Source organism: Drosophila albomicans, chromosome 3, assembly GCF_009650485.2.
Source record: "Drosophila albomicans strain 15112-1751.03 chromosome 3, ASM965048v2, whole genome shotgun sequence".
NCBI lineage: Eukaryota > Metazoa > Arthropoda > Insecta > Diptera > Drosophilidae > Drosophila > Drosophila albomicans.
This window is the reverse complement of record NC_047629.2, coordinates 5440526-5460438: the sequence shown is the minus strand read 5'-3', so window position 1 is coordinate 5460438 and position 19913 is coordinate 5440526. Positions and strand designations below refer to the sequence as shown.

At 41.4% G+C, this 19913-nt stretch overlaps 6 protein-coding genes across 6 annotated transcripts; 2 read left to right on the top strand and 4 right to left on the bottom strand.

The window, feature by feature from the left end:
* Nucleotides 1-525: 525 nt before the first annotated feature.
* Nucleotides 526-6974, bottom strand: LOC117566756 (uncharacterized). Its single transcript, XM_052005486.1, has 4 exons — nucleotides 6169-6974; nucleotides 3743-4532; nucleotides 1685-2355; nucleotides 526-1504 (listed from the first exon to the last, which is right to left on the bottom strand). Exons 1-4 carry the CDS (start codon nucleotides 6935-6937, stop codon nucleotides 621-623), a joined length of 3114 nt encoding a protein of 1037 aa, XP_051861446.1. The 5' UTR covers nucleotides 6938-6974; the 3' UTR covers nucleotides 526-620.
* LOC117569375 (trypsin eta) lies at nucleotides 1519-2459 on the bottom strand. Its single transcript, XM_034250505.2, has one exon. It carries the CDS (start codon nucleotides 2412-2414, stop codon nucleotides 1620-1622), a length of 795 nt encoding a protein of 264 aa, XP_034106396.1. The 5' UTR covers nucleotides 2415-2459; the 3' UTR covers nucleotides 1519-1619.
* Nucleotides 3703-4542, bottom strand: LOC117569376 (trypsin theta). Its single transcript, XM_034250506.2, has one exon. It carries the CDS (start codon nucleotides 4519-4521, stop codon nucleotides 3739-3741), a length of 783 nt encoding a protein of 260 aa, XP_034106397.1. The 5' UTR covers nucleotides 4522-4542; the 3' UTR covers nucleotides 3703-3738.
* A 102-nt stretch (nucleotides 6975-7076) lies between the features above and the next one.
* On the bottom strand, nucleotides 7077-7922 carry LOC117569374 (trypsin epsilon). The gene has a single exon (XM_034250504.2). The coding sequence runs from the start codon at nucleotides 7895-7897 to the stop codon at nucleotides 7127-7129; it is 771 nt and encodes a 256-aa protein (XP_034106395.1). The 5' UTR covers nucleotides 7898-7922; the 3' UTR covers nucleotides 7077-7126.
* Nucleotides 7923-8153: 231 nt separating this feature from the next.
* On the top strand, nucleotides 8154-19860 carry LOC117566757 (uncharacterized). The gene is made up of 7 exons (XM_052005485.1): nucleotides 8154-8941; nucleotides 10569-11351; nucleotides 12411-13185; nucleotides 13603-13624; nucleotides 13688-14360; nucleotides 16232-17005; nucleotides 19039-19860. Exons 1-7 carry the CDS (start codon nucleotides 8174-8176, stop codon nucleotides 19822-19824), a joined length of 4581 nt encoding a protein of 1526 aa, XP_051861445.1. The 5' UTR covers nucleotides 8154-8173; the 3' UTR covers nucleotides 19825-19860.
* Nucleotides 13688-14508, top strand: LOC117569381 (trypsin alpha-like). The gene has a single exon (XM_034250511.2). The coding sequence runs from the start codon at nucleotides 13701-13703 to the stop codon at nucleotides 14469-14471; it is 771 nt and encodes a 256-aa protein (XP_034106402.1). The 5' UTR covers nucleotides 13688-13700; the 3' UTR covers nucleotides 14472-14508.
* Nucleotides 19861-19913: the final 53 nt, after the last annotated feature.

Here is a 19913-nt window from a genome sequence, read left to right as displayed (position 1 = left end):
GCTTGTTATTCGAGATTTGATCTGCTTGCAAACATAATAACTGACAAATATAAATTAATATTATTATTAAATTTGTCTCTTATATTCTCTAAGATCCAGGTGTTCATACAGATGGGCGGGCAGACGGACAAGGATATATCGTATCGGCTGCTGACGCTGATCAATAATATATATAAGTATATTATAGATGACTCCTCCTCTTTGTCACATACCATTGCTGCAGTCATTAAGTACCCTATGGGTAGCGGGCATATAAACGTTCATTATGAAGTTCACGACTTATCAATCTTCATCAAAGTAATCACAAATAATGAAATATTAGTGCATACTTTTAGGACTCGCAAGAAAGGTCTCCAAATAGCGTGTTGTCAAATAATTGATTAAAATTTTAGTTAGCTTGTATTGACCAGATTGTTAACTGTTGAGTTAATAATCTAAATTGGGTCCAAATAATGTCTTACACAATCACAATCCGTATCGATTTAGAATTCCCCGTAATCGAAGAACCAGATAAGAGTCGTGTAGTAAATCTGAACGCAACTAATGGGCGCGAATTTGGCCATTTATTTGGATGACATGTGACAAATGGGAATTTTTTTACTACATATGTATTTCATGATTTAAGAGCAAGTGACCTTGGAGTCGATCCATTCACGCAGATAAGAGACTCGAGCATACACTCCGGGATATTCGGGATGGGCACATCCATAGCCCCAGGAGACGACGCCATGCAGCTTATTGTCCACAATCAAAGGGCCACCAGAGTCACCCTGGCAGGCATCCTTGCCGCCCACACCTCGCACTCCAGCACACAACATGGAATCAGTGATAAGCCCGGCATAATCTTCGTTGCACACCTCGTTACTCACAATTGGCACATCGACAGCCAGCAGTTGATCGGAAGCTGTGCCTCCTGAGCTAGTCGTGCCCCAGCCGGTGATAGTGCTTATTGATCCCGCCTCGACATCCTTACTTGCCAGCTCAATGGCCTTGATGGTAAAGTTATTGACGGGAAACGGTGAACTCAACACGAGCACCGCAATGTCATGGTCGTAGGTGCTAGGATTGTACTTCTCGTGCATGATGATCTCGGATACGGAGACAATGACTCCGTCGCTACCATTGCGACGACTGGTGCCGGCCACAACCTTGTACTGACTTGGAACGGAGGCAATGATGCAGTGCGCCGCCGTAACAACATACTTGCCACCACAAATTACAGAGCCTCCACAGATGTGCGTGAATGCATTTTGTGGGGAGTTGATGGCCTTGCGACGCAACGAAATCTGATGCGGATGCACAGCCACATGGGTCGCATAGCCACCCACTATGCGTCCATTGGGTGAGCTACGGTCCTGTTGCTGGGCAGGATGCGCCCAAGCAGAGACCAGCAAAAGCGCGGTGGCCAGGCAGATGAAGAGCGGCGCGTGCATTATGTTTAACAACGGCTGAAAGACTGAAATATGCCAAATAGCCCCTAATCGATGGATTGTAAATGAAACTTATCAAGCGGTCATCGACGATTAGAACACTCTCTTGGTCATAAATTTTACTGGATACATTTGGTTGGTCATACAACAGAGCGATAGGGCCGAATGGCCGCCATCAGCTGGGTTAATTTATGGGTTCGCCGCTAGCTGTTCGTCTATCCAGCTCTGGTAATGAGGAACGGCTGCATACACACCGGGATAATCGGGCCTGGCACAACCCTCGCCCCAGGAAACAATGCCCAGCAATTGATTGTCAACTACCAGCGGTCCGCCAGAGTCTCCTTGGCAGGCGTCTTTGCCACCTCCGGGCACGGCAGCGCAGAGCATGCCATCGGTGATGGGTCGCCAAGTGTAGGGTGCCTGACATTCAGCGTTGTCCACCAGCGACACCTGAACCTGTTGCAGTTGCATGGAGGCAAGTCCGCCCTCTGTGGTTGTGCCCCAGCCAGAGACCATGGCCACTGCGCCCGCAACCGGTCGCTCCTTGGCTACCTGAATGGTGGCTATCTTCTGATGTGTGCCCGCCGGGAATGGCGGGGAGACAAAGATCAAGGCTATGTCGTTATCGGTTATCGATGCATTATATTGCTCATGGGGCAATAACTTTTCTGCACGTGCCACTACACCGCCATCCATTCCAGAGCGCACCTCAGTACCGGCAACAATCAGGAAATTCTCTGCCAAGCGATTGTAGACACAATGTGCCGCAGTTAGAATCGCACGATCGCTGATCAAGCAACCTCCACAGGTGTGTGCATAAGCGCTGCTGCTGCTAGTCCTTCTCCGTAAGGACACCTGGTAGGGCACGTAGTAGGTTGAGGTAACTTCGCCTCCAATGATGCGAGATTCCACATCCTGGCTGTAGCTGGAGTCGCAAATAAGCAGCAGTAGGGCGATAACAATACCCAACAATTTGTTGTCCATTTCAATGTTTGGTCATTGACTAACTGGACTCGTATTTTTGTATACATCTGCAGTCGCAGTTTTACCGTCAGCTGCTATCAGCGCAGCAATAAATGTCTCTATAAATGACAGATAAGGCATTTGATTGCCAAGAATACGAGTGAACGGGTTTTGTAAGCAACATGTATCGCATATTGGCAGTATCAGCCGTGATAAAGAATTGATCTAAACTTCTGAATCATATGCGTGTATAAACAAGGTCTCACACCTGATCAAATGAGACATTAAGTGTATAGTCATTTAATTTTAATTAACATTTGAGTCATATAATATAACGGGATCTAATGTGATCTTCAAACATTATATTATTGAAACAATTGTATTATATTATATTGGTTTTTACTTCCTTAAATATTGATAAAAAAATAATTTAATTTTTAAGCGTTATCAATTATATTTCACAGTTTATAAAATATACCATTTTAAAAAGTAATCTTCTTTTATGTACAAATTAAGAATATATGAATGTGCCCATTGTGGTTACTAGAAGCTTTTCATTAATGATAACAGCAAACAAAGCTTTTGCAACAATGCTTTTGCGGGAAACAAACCATTTATCAACTCAATAACTTATTTTTAAACTTAATTTTCCCTTATAAGCTTTTAAAGCTTACCGTACAATTACTTATTCTTATTTTATAATAATGTTAAAGACATTTCGTGAATTGTTATATCCGCTATCCATAAAAGGGTATTATAACTTTCTGCCTGCAGGAAATGTATGGAACAGGCAGAAGGAGTTATCTCTGACCCCATAAACTTTATATATTCTTGATCCGCGTCAACAATCGAGACGATATAGCCAAGTCTGTCTGTCCATATGAAACACTGAATCTCAGGGACTACATATGTATAAGAGATAGCTTTATACTTTTTTTCGACGGCAGTTTGTTTCAAATGTTTGCATGCTCACTTCCGCTCCGCAAATCGACAAAAATCGAATAACAAGCGTAATTTTGAAGCTAGAGCGACGATTTTTGATAAATACAATAGCTATGAAATTCTTTTGTATAGGGAAAAACGCCTGTTGCAATAAAGTCTCACTTGCTTTGGCTGACAATCTGGTATATTTTGCAGTCAATGGTATATTTTGAATTAAGTAGTCCAGTAATATACCAAATATAGTCTTTGGTATATTTTCAGTGATTTTGAGATATATTCATTTAGTATACTTTATAATTAATACCAATACCACAATGGGTAGCGCGTATCTCACAGTCCAGCATAGTCGACACTAATCGACACTTACTTGTCTTCTTGTGCATTCGTTTATTTTAATAGATTTCTACAATTTTTCAGTGTACTCAATTATCCAATCCCGTAGGGTTGCAACATCGGCATAGACACCCGGCGTCAATGTTTGAGCACATCCGTATCCCCAGGAAACAATACCAACCAATTGATTGTTGGCAACCAATGGTCCTCCCGAATCACCCTGGCAAGCATCCTTCTTCTTTTCATAGGCGCAAACCATTGTGTCCAATACGATGTCACCATATTTGTAAGTATCTGAAGCACATTCCTTCCACTGAACGATATAAACGACTACTGATTGCAGTACCTTGGGCAAAGTCATACACCAGAAGTAACACTTAGAGCCCCAACCAGTGACAACGGCAGCAGTTCCAGTCGGTGGCGTTTCCTTGGCCAGCTCGATGTAACGTATATCCTCTGTCTCGGCAACACTCTCGGCAAGCCTGAGTAGACCAACATCGTACTGCAAGGTCTGGCTGCTGTACTTATCATTGTAGATTAGGCTCTCGACGGCAACACGCAGTCCGCCTTCATTGTAGGTCGTTGAACCCAAACGCACCCAAATCTTGGATGCCTTCTGACCCTGTAAACAGTGAGCTGCAGTCACCACAGTATTGTGGTTAATCAAACTACCTCCACAGAAGTGGCTACCGCTTTTCTTTTGCAGGGAGACTTGGTAGGGATGAGCTCTAATTGTAGTGTCCTCGCCGCCAACAATACGTCCCTCACGCTCAAAAGGATTAGGTGCTACGCCAATAGTACCAGCCCAGGCACCAACTGCCAAGCAGACCAATATTGCTACTACTCGAAACATTATGTCAAACACTGAAAATTTAAAACTAAAGTGCTCATATTTATAGGTATTTCCATATAAATGGATTGTGAGTTCCACTTGACCATTTGATCTAGAGATGGAAGCATATGTTTTACATTGTTTTTAAAATTGAAAAACTAGGAAAACTTATCCAATTTATTTTATAAGTACATATATTTTTTAAGATATGATAACAACTAAAAAGTCACAATTTTCCGCATTTTTATATAACATGAATATTATACCCACCAAATCTTCACATGATCACGTTGCAAAATATCGTCAGCACTCGTGTCACGCACTCATCGTAAGTAATCTTTCAAGTAGAGTGTCCAGACAATAAATATTTTGACAGTATCAAAAAAAGTATAATAACTTAAGTTATGGCATTAGCATATATAGTATACGGTCTTAATTCTTGACTTCGACTATAATTTATTTGAAGAGCCCAACCCAATGCCTTATAACTAATTTCTGACTTGACTATCTTTCCCATACAACATTGTTATCTGCCAAAGGCACTATTTCAAATCGAAATTTGTATTTATTGTCTTTTGCTAAATCTCGGTACCTAAATATTTTATGGTCTGTTGTTATAATGCCGCTATCTATTATAGCTCATTGAGTAAAACCTTTGAGTAATAGCTGGCTTTTACGCCAACGCCCATTCAGGCCGATTCGTAATAATATTCGTAATTTATTTATGATGGTGTCTGTCGAAGATACTACACATGGCATCAAGTACAAAAGTCCAATTGAGGTTACGATTTTGAGTTCCGTGTTTATCTTTAAAATGTACTCAAGTGATTATTCTTAGTTAAATGCGCACATCGAACCTTTATCTCATATTTAATTGTGCAAAAATTTAATTAAAAATATCAATTATCAGTTCGATTCTTCCGAATAATTGAAAAACAACCATGCCAATCTGTATATCAGTGTAAATTCGTAGAATAGTATAGTTGCTTAACTCTATAAGCGAATGAACTTAGGGATCATCGGTTCCATGATTTAAGTCAAAAATCGCAGAGCATAATATGATTGGATAATGGGTTGGTCACTGCAGCACAAAATAAAATATTTCTTTCACACGCCTAATCAGTTAACCTTAAAGGAAAGTTTAGATAAAGCATTCAAACCATTTCAACTGAATGAACTTTATGAATGTAACATAAATACAATGAAAACTATCTAGAAGTGTGAAATTTTCTTCGACTTAATAAATTCGAGTACTTGAGCAATGAACAATTAATCTTCGTCTGTCCAAGTGAGGAGCTAGCACATGCTCCCTATCAATAGTTGATTAGAATTTTAGTCAAACTGAATAGTCATTTAAAAACAAACATTTCTTATTTTGGGCGTGTGTCGCACTCGAAATTGATTAGATTAGCTCACCACGTAATGGTGGACATCATTTCATCATATCATATCAATAAGACTGAAGAGTTTTCGGTAACACCTTTGGAGAGTCCTCATAACAAATCACGTTGATATCTCTCGACCCTTTAAAACATGCCTGATGCTTCCCCTAGATTAGACAAAACTTAGACGTCATTGTCTCGGCATGTGACTCTGAACAAAAACAACAAATCATTTGCATGATAATCGTTTTATTTTAATATTATAATAATTTCATTAGATCAAATTAGATTGAATTGGCTGCACTGATAACCCATGAACGGAGAACAGCAACATCGGCATAGACACCTGGATAATTTGAGTAGGCGCAGCCAATACCCCAGGAGACAACACCAACGAGATTGCCACCAGATACCAATGGACCACCGGAATCACCCTGACAGGCATCCTTGCCGCTGGCAGCAGCGCAGATCATGGTTGAGCGGATTGAGCTACCGTACTTGTAGGCAGAAGATCCACAAACGGATTGACTGACGATGTTTACGTTGACAAACTGCAGCTGGGCTGGGATGGAGCTGGAGCCAGAGGACAGAGTTCCCCAGCCAGAGACGGCAGCAGCCGCACCGTTCACAGGAGCATAAGTTGCCAGACTTATAGCCTTAATGTTCGAACTGAAGGACAGGGAAGAACTCAAACGAATGATGGCGATGTCGTTGACCATGGTGTTGGAGTTGTATCCCTCGTGATTTCTGAAAGCAGCAACCTTACTGACAACACCACCAGAGCTCCAGTAGCTGGAGCCGGCACGAACCTGAAGGGTGGAGGCAGAGACGGATTGCAGGCAGTGAGCAGCAGTCACGATAATGTTGGCTGAGAAGATGGAACCTCCGCAGGAGTGGCTGCCACTACGCTGGAGTGAGATTTGCCAGGGGAAGCTACCGATGGTGGTGGCAGTACCTCCAACGATGCGTCCATCCACCTGAGGCAGGAGACCCTCAGGGACAGCAGCGCCGAAGGCGCAAGCAACCACTGACAACAAGATCACGAACTTGAACATTACGAACTTAGCCGGAAAGTGAATAGGTGTACGTTGTAAATTGCGTGTTTTTATAGGAAACCAACCCAACGGTTATCAGTAGACAGTCTTTGGCGGGGATTACACACATTCTAGGAATGACAAATGAAAGACATTGAAGTTGTTTACATTGCAATTTAATGAAATAATTTCAAGGGCTGGTGACGGTGCTTAGATATCACGTGCGGTATCCTCGATCCATGAGTGGAAATGGGCAACGTCAGCGTAGACACCTGGGTATCTGGTGTCAGCGCAGCCATAGCCCCAGGACACAACACCTACAAGACGGTTGCCAGAGACCAATGGGCCGCCAGAATCACCCTGGCAGGCATCCTTATGTTCGGCGTAGGCGCAGATCATGGTATCCTTGATCTTGCTGCCGTAGCTGAAGTCCCGAGAAGCGCATTCCTCACGATCGACGATTCTCAAGTTGACAGCCAGCAAATGGTCGGGAATATCGCTGCTACCAGAAGCAGTAGTGCCCCAGCCGGAGACGACAGCCTCAGCGCCGTTGCGAGGATTAGAATCAGCGATGCTAATAGCCCTGATGGTAGAACGGAAGCTCAAGGAAGATTCAATGCGAATGATGGCAATGTCGTTGATCATGGTTCTGGAGTTGTAACCCTCATGGTTTCTGAAGGCACGCACCGAGTGCACGCTGCCACCTGAACGCCAGTAAGTTGTTCCCACACGCACCTTCAGTTGTTCAGCGGAGATTGACTGCAGACAGTGGGCAGCGGTGATCACAATGTCGTGCGAGTAGATCGAACCCCCACAGAAGTGAGATCCACTGCGCTGCAATGACACCTGGTAAGGATGATCATCAATGCTCGTCTCGTATCCGCCAACAATGCGTCCATCCAACTGAGGAATCAGACCCTCGGGTACGGTACCAGCCAGGGCACAAGCGGCTACCGAAAGAAGAACCAAAAATTTAAACATGTTTTTTCTTTGTAGTCTGCATAATCCCATGCCCACGCTTTATATACCAAAAATCTGTTCTCCCATAATACAATTGAGAACTAGATAAGTGCGTCTGTCAATCATATTTCATGAATTGAAAAACCTTGACCACTTCAAATATCGTAGGGGATTTTTTTCTCAGTTAACATGAAATCAATTGCAAACTTGAGATAATTCACAAGTTCTTTAGATAATAGACACCTCCGATTCGTATATAAGCGCAATCAGAATATCAAAATCACATTACTTAACAAAATGTTCAAGTTCGTGATCTTGTTGTCGGTTGTTGCCTGCGCCTTTGGAGCCGCTATCCCTGAGGGTCTCCTTCCCCAGTTGGATGGACGCATCGTTGGAGGTACTGCCACCACCATCGGAAGCTTCCCCTGGCAAATCTCCCTCCAGCGTAGTGGCAGCCACTCCTGCGGTGGTTCCATCTACTCTGCCAACATCATCGTGACTGCTGCTCACTGCCTGCAATCCGTCTCCGCCTCCTCCCTTCAGGTTCGCGCCGGCTCTAGCTACTGGAGCTCCGGTGGTGTTACCAGCAAGGTTGCCGCCTTTAGAAACCACGAGGGCTACAACGCCAACACCATGGTCAACGACATTGCTGTCATCCGTCTGAGCTCTTCCCTGTCCTTCAGCTCCAACATTAAGGCTATCGGTCTGGCTTCTTCCAACCCAAGCAACGGTGCTTCTGCCTCCGTCTCTGGCTGGGGTACTCAGTCTTCCGGCGCTAGCTCTATTCCCACCCAATTGCAGTACATCAACACGAAAATCGTCAGCCGTTCTGTCTGCGCTTCATCTTCCTACAGCTATGGTAGCCAAATCCGTGCAACCATGATCTGCGCTGCTGCCAGCGGCAAGGATTCCTGCCAGGGTGATTCCGGTGGCCCATTGGTCTCCGGTGGTCAGCTTGTTGGTGTTGTCTCCTGGGGTATTGGTTGCGCTTACTCCAACTATCCTGGTGTGTACTCCTCTGTTGCTGACCTCCGCTCCTGGGTGGTCAGCGCTGCCGGCAACGTCTAATAACTTGTACGAATAAAAAATGTTGTTCAAATTTATGATTCCTATTGTTTCAATTTACTTATAAAATTCGTCTTAAATCTCTCATATGTTCGGCGTGAGCTCGTAAAGCATTTGCTTATTATTAAGATCTCATATTACATCTAGAGTCAATTGTTTAATTTTTAAACAACACTTTAATGGTGAAATGAATTAAGTTTTAATAATATTTGTCTATTAGAGTAATATGTGTACGAGGGTTAATATGTATAATATAAGCCTGTAAGTTTTCAATTTATTTTATTTTTTTAATTTTTTAAGTCTTAGGTTATTTGATTTATTTTTAAATTTTCTGAAAATTAACAAAAATGTAAAGTAGTTTTTAGTGAAGATAGCAGTAGTCTTTGCCACATATATTTATACCCGCTACCCATAGGATCGAATGGTACTGAAACTGTGTGCCGGCAGGAAATTTATGTAATAGGCAGAAGCGTCAACAGCCGAGACGATATTGCCATGTCCGTCTGCCCGTATGAACACCAATATCTCACAGACTATAAGAGATAGATTTATTACAGGACTTGTTATGTTTTCAGGCAGATGAAGTTTGTTTCAATTTTTTGTAACGCCCACATCCGTCCCACAAATCGATTAAAATAGAATAACAAGAGTAATTTTAAAGCTAGAGTCACGAATTTTGGTACATACAATAATATCGATAGTCTTTATCATTCCTGATTGGGTTGCGATCAGATAAAATATGTCGAAGATATTAAAGAAAAACTTTTGCATGGGAAAAACGCCTAGTTACTTGGTTTATCTGACAATCTGGCATATTTTGCACTCAATGGTATATTTTGAATCTATCAATAACCTAAAATATCTTTTAGTATGTTTTTATCTTTTGCCGGTATATTAAATTGGTACATTTCAAAATGAATACCGTACTATTTTGCTTTTATTCAAAATGGGTAGCAGGTGTCTCATAGTCGAGTAGCTTTCTTACTTGTTTTAGGATGATTGCAAAAGTTAATGTGAGTTAAGTTAAGTTAATAAAAAAAACAACTTATACAAATATATAGGTGGGTAAGCTGTCAATACTCTTCAGTATAGAATTAATATACATTGTCTCATGACATGAAAAGCTATATTAAAATATATAATTTTTTATTGTATTGAAAATAAAAACTTGTAAACCTAAATAATTAATAAAGTATGTTCATAAAAAATATTTTATTATGAAAATACTCTATCTAATATGTAATATATACATATGTATATATGTATCATATATCACTAGGAGCTGCAAGTTTTATAAATTTAATTTGTCCTTTCCTCTTCTTAATATTTTTATAAACACATAATCAAGTTTTTATGAAGATGCTTAACCACTATCATATATGTCTCTGTCATTCTCAATTTTGTAAGAAGGTACTTTGTGGGCAACATCGACTTTTATAGCTGCTAGCTTATTTTATTACCATCGGCTCCTCTGCATGTCGTAAACATAGAAGTCACAGCAAGGAGTCAAAGCATTACTTCGATCTACAGATCCATTTAACCTTATTATAACAAGAAAACTTTGTTCTCCAAAGAAATATATCTCAAAATTGATTTCAAAAACAAGGTTGTTATTTATTTTGCAAAGTTCTTAGATATTGTTGGCGGTGTTGACAACCCAAGAGCGGAGGTCGGCAACAGAGGCGTAGACACCGGGATAGTTGGAGTAGGCACAGCCAATACCCCAGGAAACAACACCGACGAGCTGACCACCGGAGACCAATGGGCCACCGGAATCACCCTGGCAGGCATCCTTGCCGCTGGCAGCAGCGCAGATCATGGTCGAGCGGATTTGGCTACCATAGCTGTAGGCAGAGGAAGCACACACAGACTGGCTAACGATGTTTACGTTGACGTACTGCAGCTGGGAGGGGATGGAGCTAGAGCCGGAGGACTGAGTACCCCAGCCAGAGACGGAGGCAGAAGCACCGTTGCTTGGGTTGGAGGAAGCCAGACCAATGGACCTAATGTTGGAGCTGAAGGACAGGGAAGAGCTCAGACGGATGACAGCAATATCGTTGACCATGGTGTTGGAGTTGTAACCCTCGTGGTTCCTGAAAGCGGCAACCTTGCTGGTAACACCACCGGAGCTCCAGTAGCTAGAGCCGGCGCGAACCTGAAGGGTGGAGGCGGAGACGGATTGCAGGCAGTGAGCAGCAGTCACGATGATGTTGGCAGAGTAGATGGAACCACCGCAGGAGTGGCTGCCACTACGCTGGAGGGAGATTTGCCAGGGGAAGCTTCCGATGGTGGTGGCAGTACCTCCAACGATGCGTCCATCCAACTGGGGGAGGAGACCCTCAGGGATAGCGGCACCAAAGGCGCAGGCAACAACCGACAGCAAGATCACGAGCTTGAACATTTTGCAAATGTAATATTATTATGGCTCCCTGCAGGTGCTTTTATACTAAAACTAAGGTATTCACTATCTATTTAATTGCTGATTAGCTATGTATTTTATATCAAGAGAGAGATTAAAATTGTCAAGTTTCGAGCGTAGTCATGAAATACGTTAGTATATATGTATATGTATATCAAAATTACAATAGGGAGATCATGATTATTAGACCTTTTTGGTAAGGGTAATTGTATGTAAAAGGCGGAAGGAAGCATCTCTTACCCCATTAAGTATACATATATGGGTAATTCTCTGGCAGATGTCACGTGCGACCATCTTTACAATGAAAAGAAAACATAAACTGAAACAGTTTTAAAAATAAGAATAAGTTATTCTTATAGCTCTGGATAAGTACTTAAATTGGATATAAGAATGGTTATTGAATTTTTTTCTGTTTTGTTTTCTGTTCTGATAATTGCAAAAATTAACCGTCCATCTGTCCGCATTAACATCTATGTATATCTCAGCGAGCTGCTTTTTTAACAGTAGTCATTTGTGTTGTAGGCAGATTAGCTTGTTTTAAATTTTTACCATCTCCATCGCAAATCGAAAAAATACGAATAGCAAGTATAATTTTAAAGGTAGAGTCAATTTTTCATAAATATAATAATTACAACAGTTATGATTCCTGAAAATTTGGTCAAATATATCTAAGACATTATTTAAGAAGAAATCATTTTATAAACTACTTTTGCCGTCGTGTCTTCAATCATTTATTTATTTGAAATAATTCGAGTAATGGCAGCAGAACCATCAGAGTATATAAGAAATAAGACTTGCAAATTGCCACATATAACAAACATTGAAAATTCTTATATATTTGAGCGGATGTAGTTCTCAAGTACTACCAACTCTTAACTTCACTATTTTGATTCGTATACAAACTAAAGTATTATTCAACAGTACCCGAGGCATGATATTTCGGATTAGAACTACTTGATAGAAAACACATACCTGTATATATCAAATAGATAATGAGCACCTAAATTTTAGTATAAAAGCACCTGCAGAGAACCATTATAATATTACATTTGCAAAATGTTCAAGTTCGTGATCTTGTTGTCGGTTGTTGCCTGCGCCTTTGGAGCCGCTATCCCTGAGGGTCTCCTCCCCCAGTTGGATGGACGCATCGTTGGAGGTACTGCCACCACCATCGGAAGCTTCCCCTGGCAAATCTCCCTCCAGCGTAGTGGCAGCCACTCCTGCGGTGGTTCCATCTACTCTGCCAACATCATCGTGACTGCTGCTCACTGCCTGCAATCCGTCTCCGCCTCCACCCTTCAGGTTCGCGCCGGCTCTAGCTACTGGAGCTCCGGTGGTGTTACCAGCAAGGTTGCCGCTTTCAGGAACCACGAGGGTTACAACTCCAACACCATGGTCAACGATATTGCTGTCATCCGTCTGAGCTCTTCCCTGTCCTTCAGCTCCAACATTAGGTCCATTGGTCTGGCTTCCTCCAACCCAAGCAACGGTGCTTCTGCCTCCGTCTCTGGCTGGGGTACTCAGTCCTCCGGCTCTAGCTCCATCCCCTCCCAGCTGCAGTACGTCAACGTGAACATCGTTAGCCAGTCTGTGTGTGCTTCCTCTGCCTACAGCTATGGTAGCCAAATCCGCTCGACCATGATCTGCGCTGCTGCCAGCGGCAAGGATGCCTGCCAGGGTGATTCCGGTGGCCCATTGGTCTCCGGTGGTCAGCTCGTCGGTGTTGTTTCCTGGGGTATTGGCTGCGCCTACTCTAACTATCCCGGTGTCTACGCCTCTGTTGCCGATCTCCGCTCCTGGGTGGTCAGCGCTGCCGGCAACGTCTAAAAACTTGAACTAAAAATAAATACGTTGCAAATATAAATTCCAAATGTGTTATATTTTTATTCCTGACTGACAAAACGATCAACTCACATCCCAAACGGTAGATGCTAGGAGATTTTAATTTTTAAACAAAATACATTTTGGCAACCTTATTCCCTATTATCCAATTTTAAAGGGAATATGAAATAAGCAAAACCCTTCTACCTATAGGTAGCGGGCATATAAACTACACACTTGTACATAGTTAAACAACATTTACAAAAAAAAAACGTGTTTTATTAAATTTTTTACACAGGGATGCACTCAAGCTAATAATTTTTGTGTGAGTGTTCTGACGCACAGTAAAACAAATAATCTGATCAATTTTATACTATGCGTATTGTTTTTGTTTGATTTACTATCAATTCTGATATAACAGATTTTAAAGAATTGATTGAAAAGTGGAAGCGATATGGCCTAGGCACAACAAGTATATAAACCCAATGATTTTCTATTTTCAACAGATCGTTTTGCGATATGTTCAAACTCCTGATCGTTTTGTCTATGGTTGTCTACGTTTTCGGCAACTCTATTCCTCATGGGCTTCAGGAACTATCAGTTGGCCGAATCATTGGAGGCACGGCCACCACCATTAGCAACTTTCCCTGGCAAGTATCCTTACAGCGTAGCGGCAGTCATTCATGTGGAGGCTCCGTTTACTCCGTTAGCATTATTGTGACTAGTGCCCGGTGTCTGCAATTCGTGCCCGCTTCCATCGTCCAGGTTCGTGCCGGATCTACTTACTGGAATTCTGGGGGTATCCTGCTGCAGGTTTCCGCTTTCCGAAACCATGAGGGCTACGATGCCAACACCATGGCAAACGATATTGCTGTCGTCCGTCTGAGCTCATCCCTGGTCTTTAGCTCCACCATTAAAGCAATTGATTTAACCAATTATGCACCTGCTAACGGAGATGCCGCGTCAGTTTCTGGGTGGGGAACAGAGTCTTATGGATCCAGCTCTATTCCTTCTCAGCTACAGTACGCTAACGTAAATATCATCAGCCAATCCATATGCGCTTCCTCTAGCTACGATTATGGTAGCCAAATCAAGAACACCATGATCTGCGCTGCTGCCAGCGGCAAGGATGCCTGTCAGGGTGATTCCGGTGGCCCATTGGTCTCTGGCGGTGTGCTAGTTGGTGTAGTCTCCTGGAATTATGGCTGTGCCGCCTCAAACTACCCAGGTGTCTACTCTAATGTAGCTATCCTTCGATCATGGGTGATTAATGCAGCCAGTAATATCTAACAAGTTGTTTCAATAAAAAATTTTTGCAAATAGTGAATTGATTATTTTAATAATTTTGATATTATTATCATCCATTCTTTAGAGGTCCCCTGCAGTTGTGAGCACTAGCTCCCTGCTCGTAAATTAAGTATTTACTAAGAAAGCAGCCCTACTTACACCACTAACCCTCGAGAAACTGTCTTATCTTTTTAAGCTTGTCTTCATATTTTACCCGTTGCTATTTAGGTAATCTTATATATTCTCCACAAATTATTATTGTACATCTTGATTTCAATTGATTATGTTGTCAGTTTTTATTTATACCTAGCTCTGCTCCATTCCTGTAACTGCCATACTTTCATAGCACTAAGAATGTTCTAGAAAAAAATTATTGTTTTTTAGTTATGGAATAGCGAAATATTAAAATTCGTCTACGTTTTTGTTGTTTTCGCGAGCTTACGCTTTGTTCGTAAATTAATTCGGAGATCTCTTATTCTCTACCCATACCCATATGTTAAGAGACGTAGAAAAGTAAATAGTAAATAGCTTGACCAATAATCCCCCTGCAGAACTGGAGGTGTCGATTGGCCATGGATAAGTGCTTACCTCGCCGATCACTACATGGGTACTTACTAAAGTGACCCTATAGTAAACGAACGTCGAACCACCTAGTTAATAAATGTATGCGTTTTAAAGCATAAGTACAAAATAACGGCAAGCATCGCTTTTGTTTTTGTTATTTTGTGGAAAGGCCATACACAAGATTAAAGACAAAACTTCGATTACGCTTTACATCGCTGTTTGTTTACGCGTCTTTGTTTTATTTTGTGCTACTCTTTTGTTCAAACGTAGCTGTGTTTCCTGGCTGATGAAATTTTTGCAAGCATTTGAGTTGAGAAGTGCAAAGCGGATCCGTGATCAACTATTTGGTGAGTTGCTTAAAAAAAAAATAAATGTATGTATTATATGTTTAATGTGTGAAATATTAAATAAACAGATAATAAAAGTACGTCAAGCAGTTAGCATAATGTTCTACAGTGGAAAACGACAATGTGCCTAAAGAAGAGGAAGTGGAAATTATGACAGAAACGTTATGGATGGGGTCCATGGGGTTTAATGTAAGTAGTTTCTTTAAAGACCCTAATATGTTGCACTATTTCACTAGTTCGTGGGTAATCGAGGCGGTGGCGATCGACCCTATTTGCGGACATTTCATACAAAAACGAAAATTAAAAAACGCATTGCTAGACTCCACTTTGTATGTAGTGGTGGTCTGCTGGTAAGTGCTTATTTCACCAGCAACGAACTAGAGCTCAGAGCTGCAGGGCCACTATCCATCTACAACATAAGTTAAGCATCGCGAATATTATATCTTATAATAATGCATGTAAATACTTATGGCCTTGACAATATGAAAAATAGTAGTAAGGACAAATTCGAACAATTTTTTATTTACAATATGTATAATACCCTTCTATTCTATGGTTTGCGAGTGTAAACAATCGCAATTTACTATCAAATTATACTTCAGACATTTCTGAATGGTTTTTATATATTTCAGCGGATGTGATTTGTCAAGTACCGTCAACTTGTGCGTTTCTATTTTGATTCGTATATGTTTGTATGCATATACCTTTGTATTTTTAGACTACGCCCGATGCTTGATATATTTAATTAGACCCTCTTGATATAAATACATAACTAATCAATAATCAAAAAGATAATGAACACCTAAGTTTTAGTATAAAAGCACCAGCAGGTAACCATAATAATATTACATTTTGAAAATGTTCAAGTTCGTGATCTTGTTGTCGGTTGTTGCCTGCGCCTTTGGTGCTTCTATCCCTGAGGGTCTCCTCCCCCAGTTGGATGGACGCATCGTTGGAGGTACTGCCACCACCATCGGAAGCTTCCCCTGGCAAATCTCCCTCCAGCGTAGTGGCAGCCACTCCTGCGGTGGTTCCATCTACTCTGCCAACATCATCGTGACTGCTGCTCACTGCCTGCAATCCGTCTCTGCCTCCACCCTTCAGGTTCGCGCCGGCTCTAGCTACTGGAGCTCCGGTGGTGTCACCAGCAAGGTTGCCGCTTTCAGGAACCACGAGGGTTACAACTCCAACACCATGGTCAACGATATTGCTGTCATCCGTCTGAGCTCTTCTCTGTCGTTCAGCTCCAACATTAAGTCCATTGGTCTTGCTTCCTCCAACCCAAGCAACGGTGCTTCTGCCTCCGTCTCTGGCTGGGGTACTCAGTCCTCCGGCTCCAGCTCCATCCCCTCCCAGCTGCAGTACGTCAACGTGAACATCGTTAGCCAGTCTGTGTGTGCTTCCTCTGCCTATAGCTATGGTAGCCAAATCCGCTCGACCATGATCTGCGCTGCTGCCAGCGGCAAGGATGCCTGCCAGGGTGATTCCGGTGGCCCATTGGTCTCTGGTGGTCAGCTCGTCGGTGTTGTCTCCTGGGGTATTGGCTGCGCCTACTCCAACTATCCCGGTGTCTACGCCTCTGTTGCCGATCTCCGCTCCTGGGTGGTCAGCGCTGCCGGCAACGTCTAAAAACTTGAACTAAAAATAAATGCTTTGCAATTTTAACTTTCAATTGTTTTATTTTGTTCCATTCTAAATCATATTTTGTTATCTACTAGCTACTACTACTGATTTCTCAGAGTCACTTTTTATTTCATATTTTTAAAGAAATATTCCCAAATAGGTAAAATGGTAAACATTATTTATCTCAAATTAGTATTGCTGAAAATAAAAGAATCTAACTTAGATACCCAGAACAAATTTATAGATTTTATTTTTAACTTTAGTTAATTATACCCGCTACCCATAGGGTAGAAGGGTATTATAACTTTGTGCCGGCAGGAAATGTATGTAACAGGTAGAAGGAGGCATCTCCGACCTTATAAAGTATATATATTCTTGATCAGCAGCAATAGCCGAGACGATCTAGCCATGTCCGTCTGTCGTCTGTGTGTCTGTCCGCTACAATTTTTTTTCGACAGCATTTGTTATGTTTGCACGCAGATCAAGTTTGTTTCAAATTTTTGCCACGCCCACTTCCGCCCCCGCAAATCAAAAAAAATTTTGATTTTTGGTGTGTACATACAATAATATTTATAGTAACTATGATTCCTGAAAATTTGGTTGCGATCAGATAAAAATTGTGGAAGTTATTAAAGAAATACTTTTGTATGGGCAAAAACGCCTACTTACTAGGGGTCTTAGTTGCTTTGGCCTACAATCTGGTATATTATGCCGTTTATGGTATATTTTAAATGTGGTACTATATCGATATAACAAAAATACCATTTGGTATATTTTTAGTATTTTCGCATTTTTGGTATATTCTGAAAAAATACCGCAATATTTCGATTTTATTCAAAATGGGTAGCTGGTATCTCACAGTCGAGCACACTCGACTGTAACTTTCTTACTTGTTTTGCATATAAAAATGTTTTTTAAACACTTCGCTCGCAGTTACAAATAAAATTCTACGCTTTTTGTCGCTTACACCCTTGCATTTTGGTGTTGAGCGATTCGACGATCAATTACGAGAGGGTCACTGTAGTAGGTACCCATTTAAGAAGTAGCGTAGTTTACAGTTCTAGAAAAATCAATAGTTATCTTTTAAACAAGAGTATTTAAATCATTAAATAAATTTAATGTTAGTTAACATCACGTACATAAGTGTAACAAATTTAAAAATTAACTGGTCACTCAATTTTGCCTTTATGCTATAATCAGAAAGGAAAAACTAGGAAACGAGATTCTTTAAAATTTAATATGGTTTATATTTGTTAGCATATTATTCATAAGATGAGTTTCCACCATTCAACTTGGTCCTGAAAGGGTAAAGAAAAATCTGAAATATAAGTGATTACCTTGAGCATTTATAGGGGGAAATCGGAACACATTAGAAATAATATAATGTTCAAATAAACAATGTTCCTCTTACCCTTAAAATAGCTAAAGCATTTATAAAAATAACTTTTAGAATTAAAAAAGATAATAAATCTATAATATTTTGCATTGTGTGATGTTCTACCTTTAATTATTAAAATAATTGTTCACTATTATTATCTGATCGTACATAAATTGATAGATTTCATTTTCAAATTATTTCTAAAATGCGAAGTAAAAGAGCATATAGTAAAATTTAACATTAAACTTATTTAAATAAAGGAACCCATTTTGTCTTAGAGCTTCAGAAGTAAATTGACGGTCACTTACGTAAGTATATACAATCTTGATATACAATCTTGTATATATACAATCTTGATATGTATAAATATATATGTTAGAGTATAAACAATCGTTATTTAGTATGAATCATATTTACCAAATTTCTGAATAGTTCTTATATATCTCAAGGGATGTGTTTTGTCAAGTACCGTCTGCGCATGAATTCCTTTTTATTATTCTTATGTACATATGCTTATGTAGTATTTCTAGACTACGCCCGATGCGTGATATATTTAATTAGACCCTCTTGATATAAAATACATAACTAATCAGTTCCTATAGAAAGATAGTGAACACCTGAATTTTAGTATAAAAACACCTGCAGGGAACCATAATAATATTACATTTTGAAAATGTTCAAGTTCGTGATCTTGTTGTCGGTTGTTGCCTGCGCCTTTGGTGCTTCTATCCCTGAGGGTCTCCTCCCCCAGTTGGATGGACGCATCGTTGGAGGTACTGCCACCACCATCGGAAGCTTCCCCTGGCAAATCTCCCTCCAGCGTAGTGGCAGCCACTCCTGCGGTGGTTCCATCTACTCTGCCAACATCATCGTGACTGCTGCTCACTGCCTGCAATCCGTCTCTGCCTCCACCCTTCAGGTTCGCGCCGGCTCTACCTACTGGAGCTCCGGTGGTGTTACCAGCAAGGTTGCCGCTTTCAGGAACCACGAGGGTTACAACTCCAACACCATGGTCAACGATATTGCTGTCATCCGTCTGAGCTCTTCCCTGTCCTTCAGCTCCAACATTAAGTCCATTGGTCTGGCTTCCTCCAACCCAAGCAATGGTGCTTCTGCCTCCGTTTCTGGCTGGGGTACTCAGTCCTCCGGCTCAAGCTCCATCCCCTCCCAGTTGCAATACGTCAACGTGAACATCGTCAGCCAGTCCGCGTGCGCTTCTTCTTCCTACAGCTATGGTAGCCAAATCCGTGCAACCATGATCTGCGCTGCTGCCAGCGGCAAGGATGCCTGCCAGGGTGATTCCGGTGGCCCATTGGTCTCCGGTGGTCAGCTCGTCGGTGTTGTTTCCTGGGGTATTGGCTGTGCCTACTCCAACTATCCCGGTGTCTACGCCTCTGTTGCCGACCTCCGCTCTTGGGTTGTCAGCGCCGCCAACAATATCTAAGAACATTGCGAAATAAATATCAACCTTGAAAATATATATGCATTTGAGGTAGCTTTTAATTTTCCCAAAAGTAAGTCATTTCAAATTGA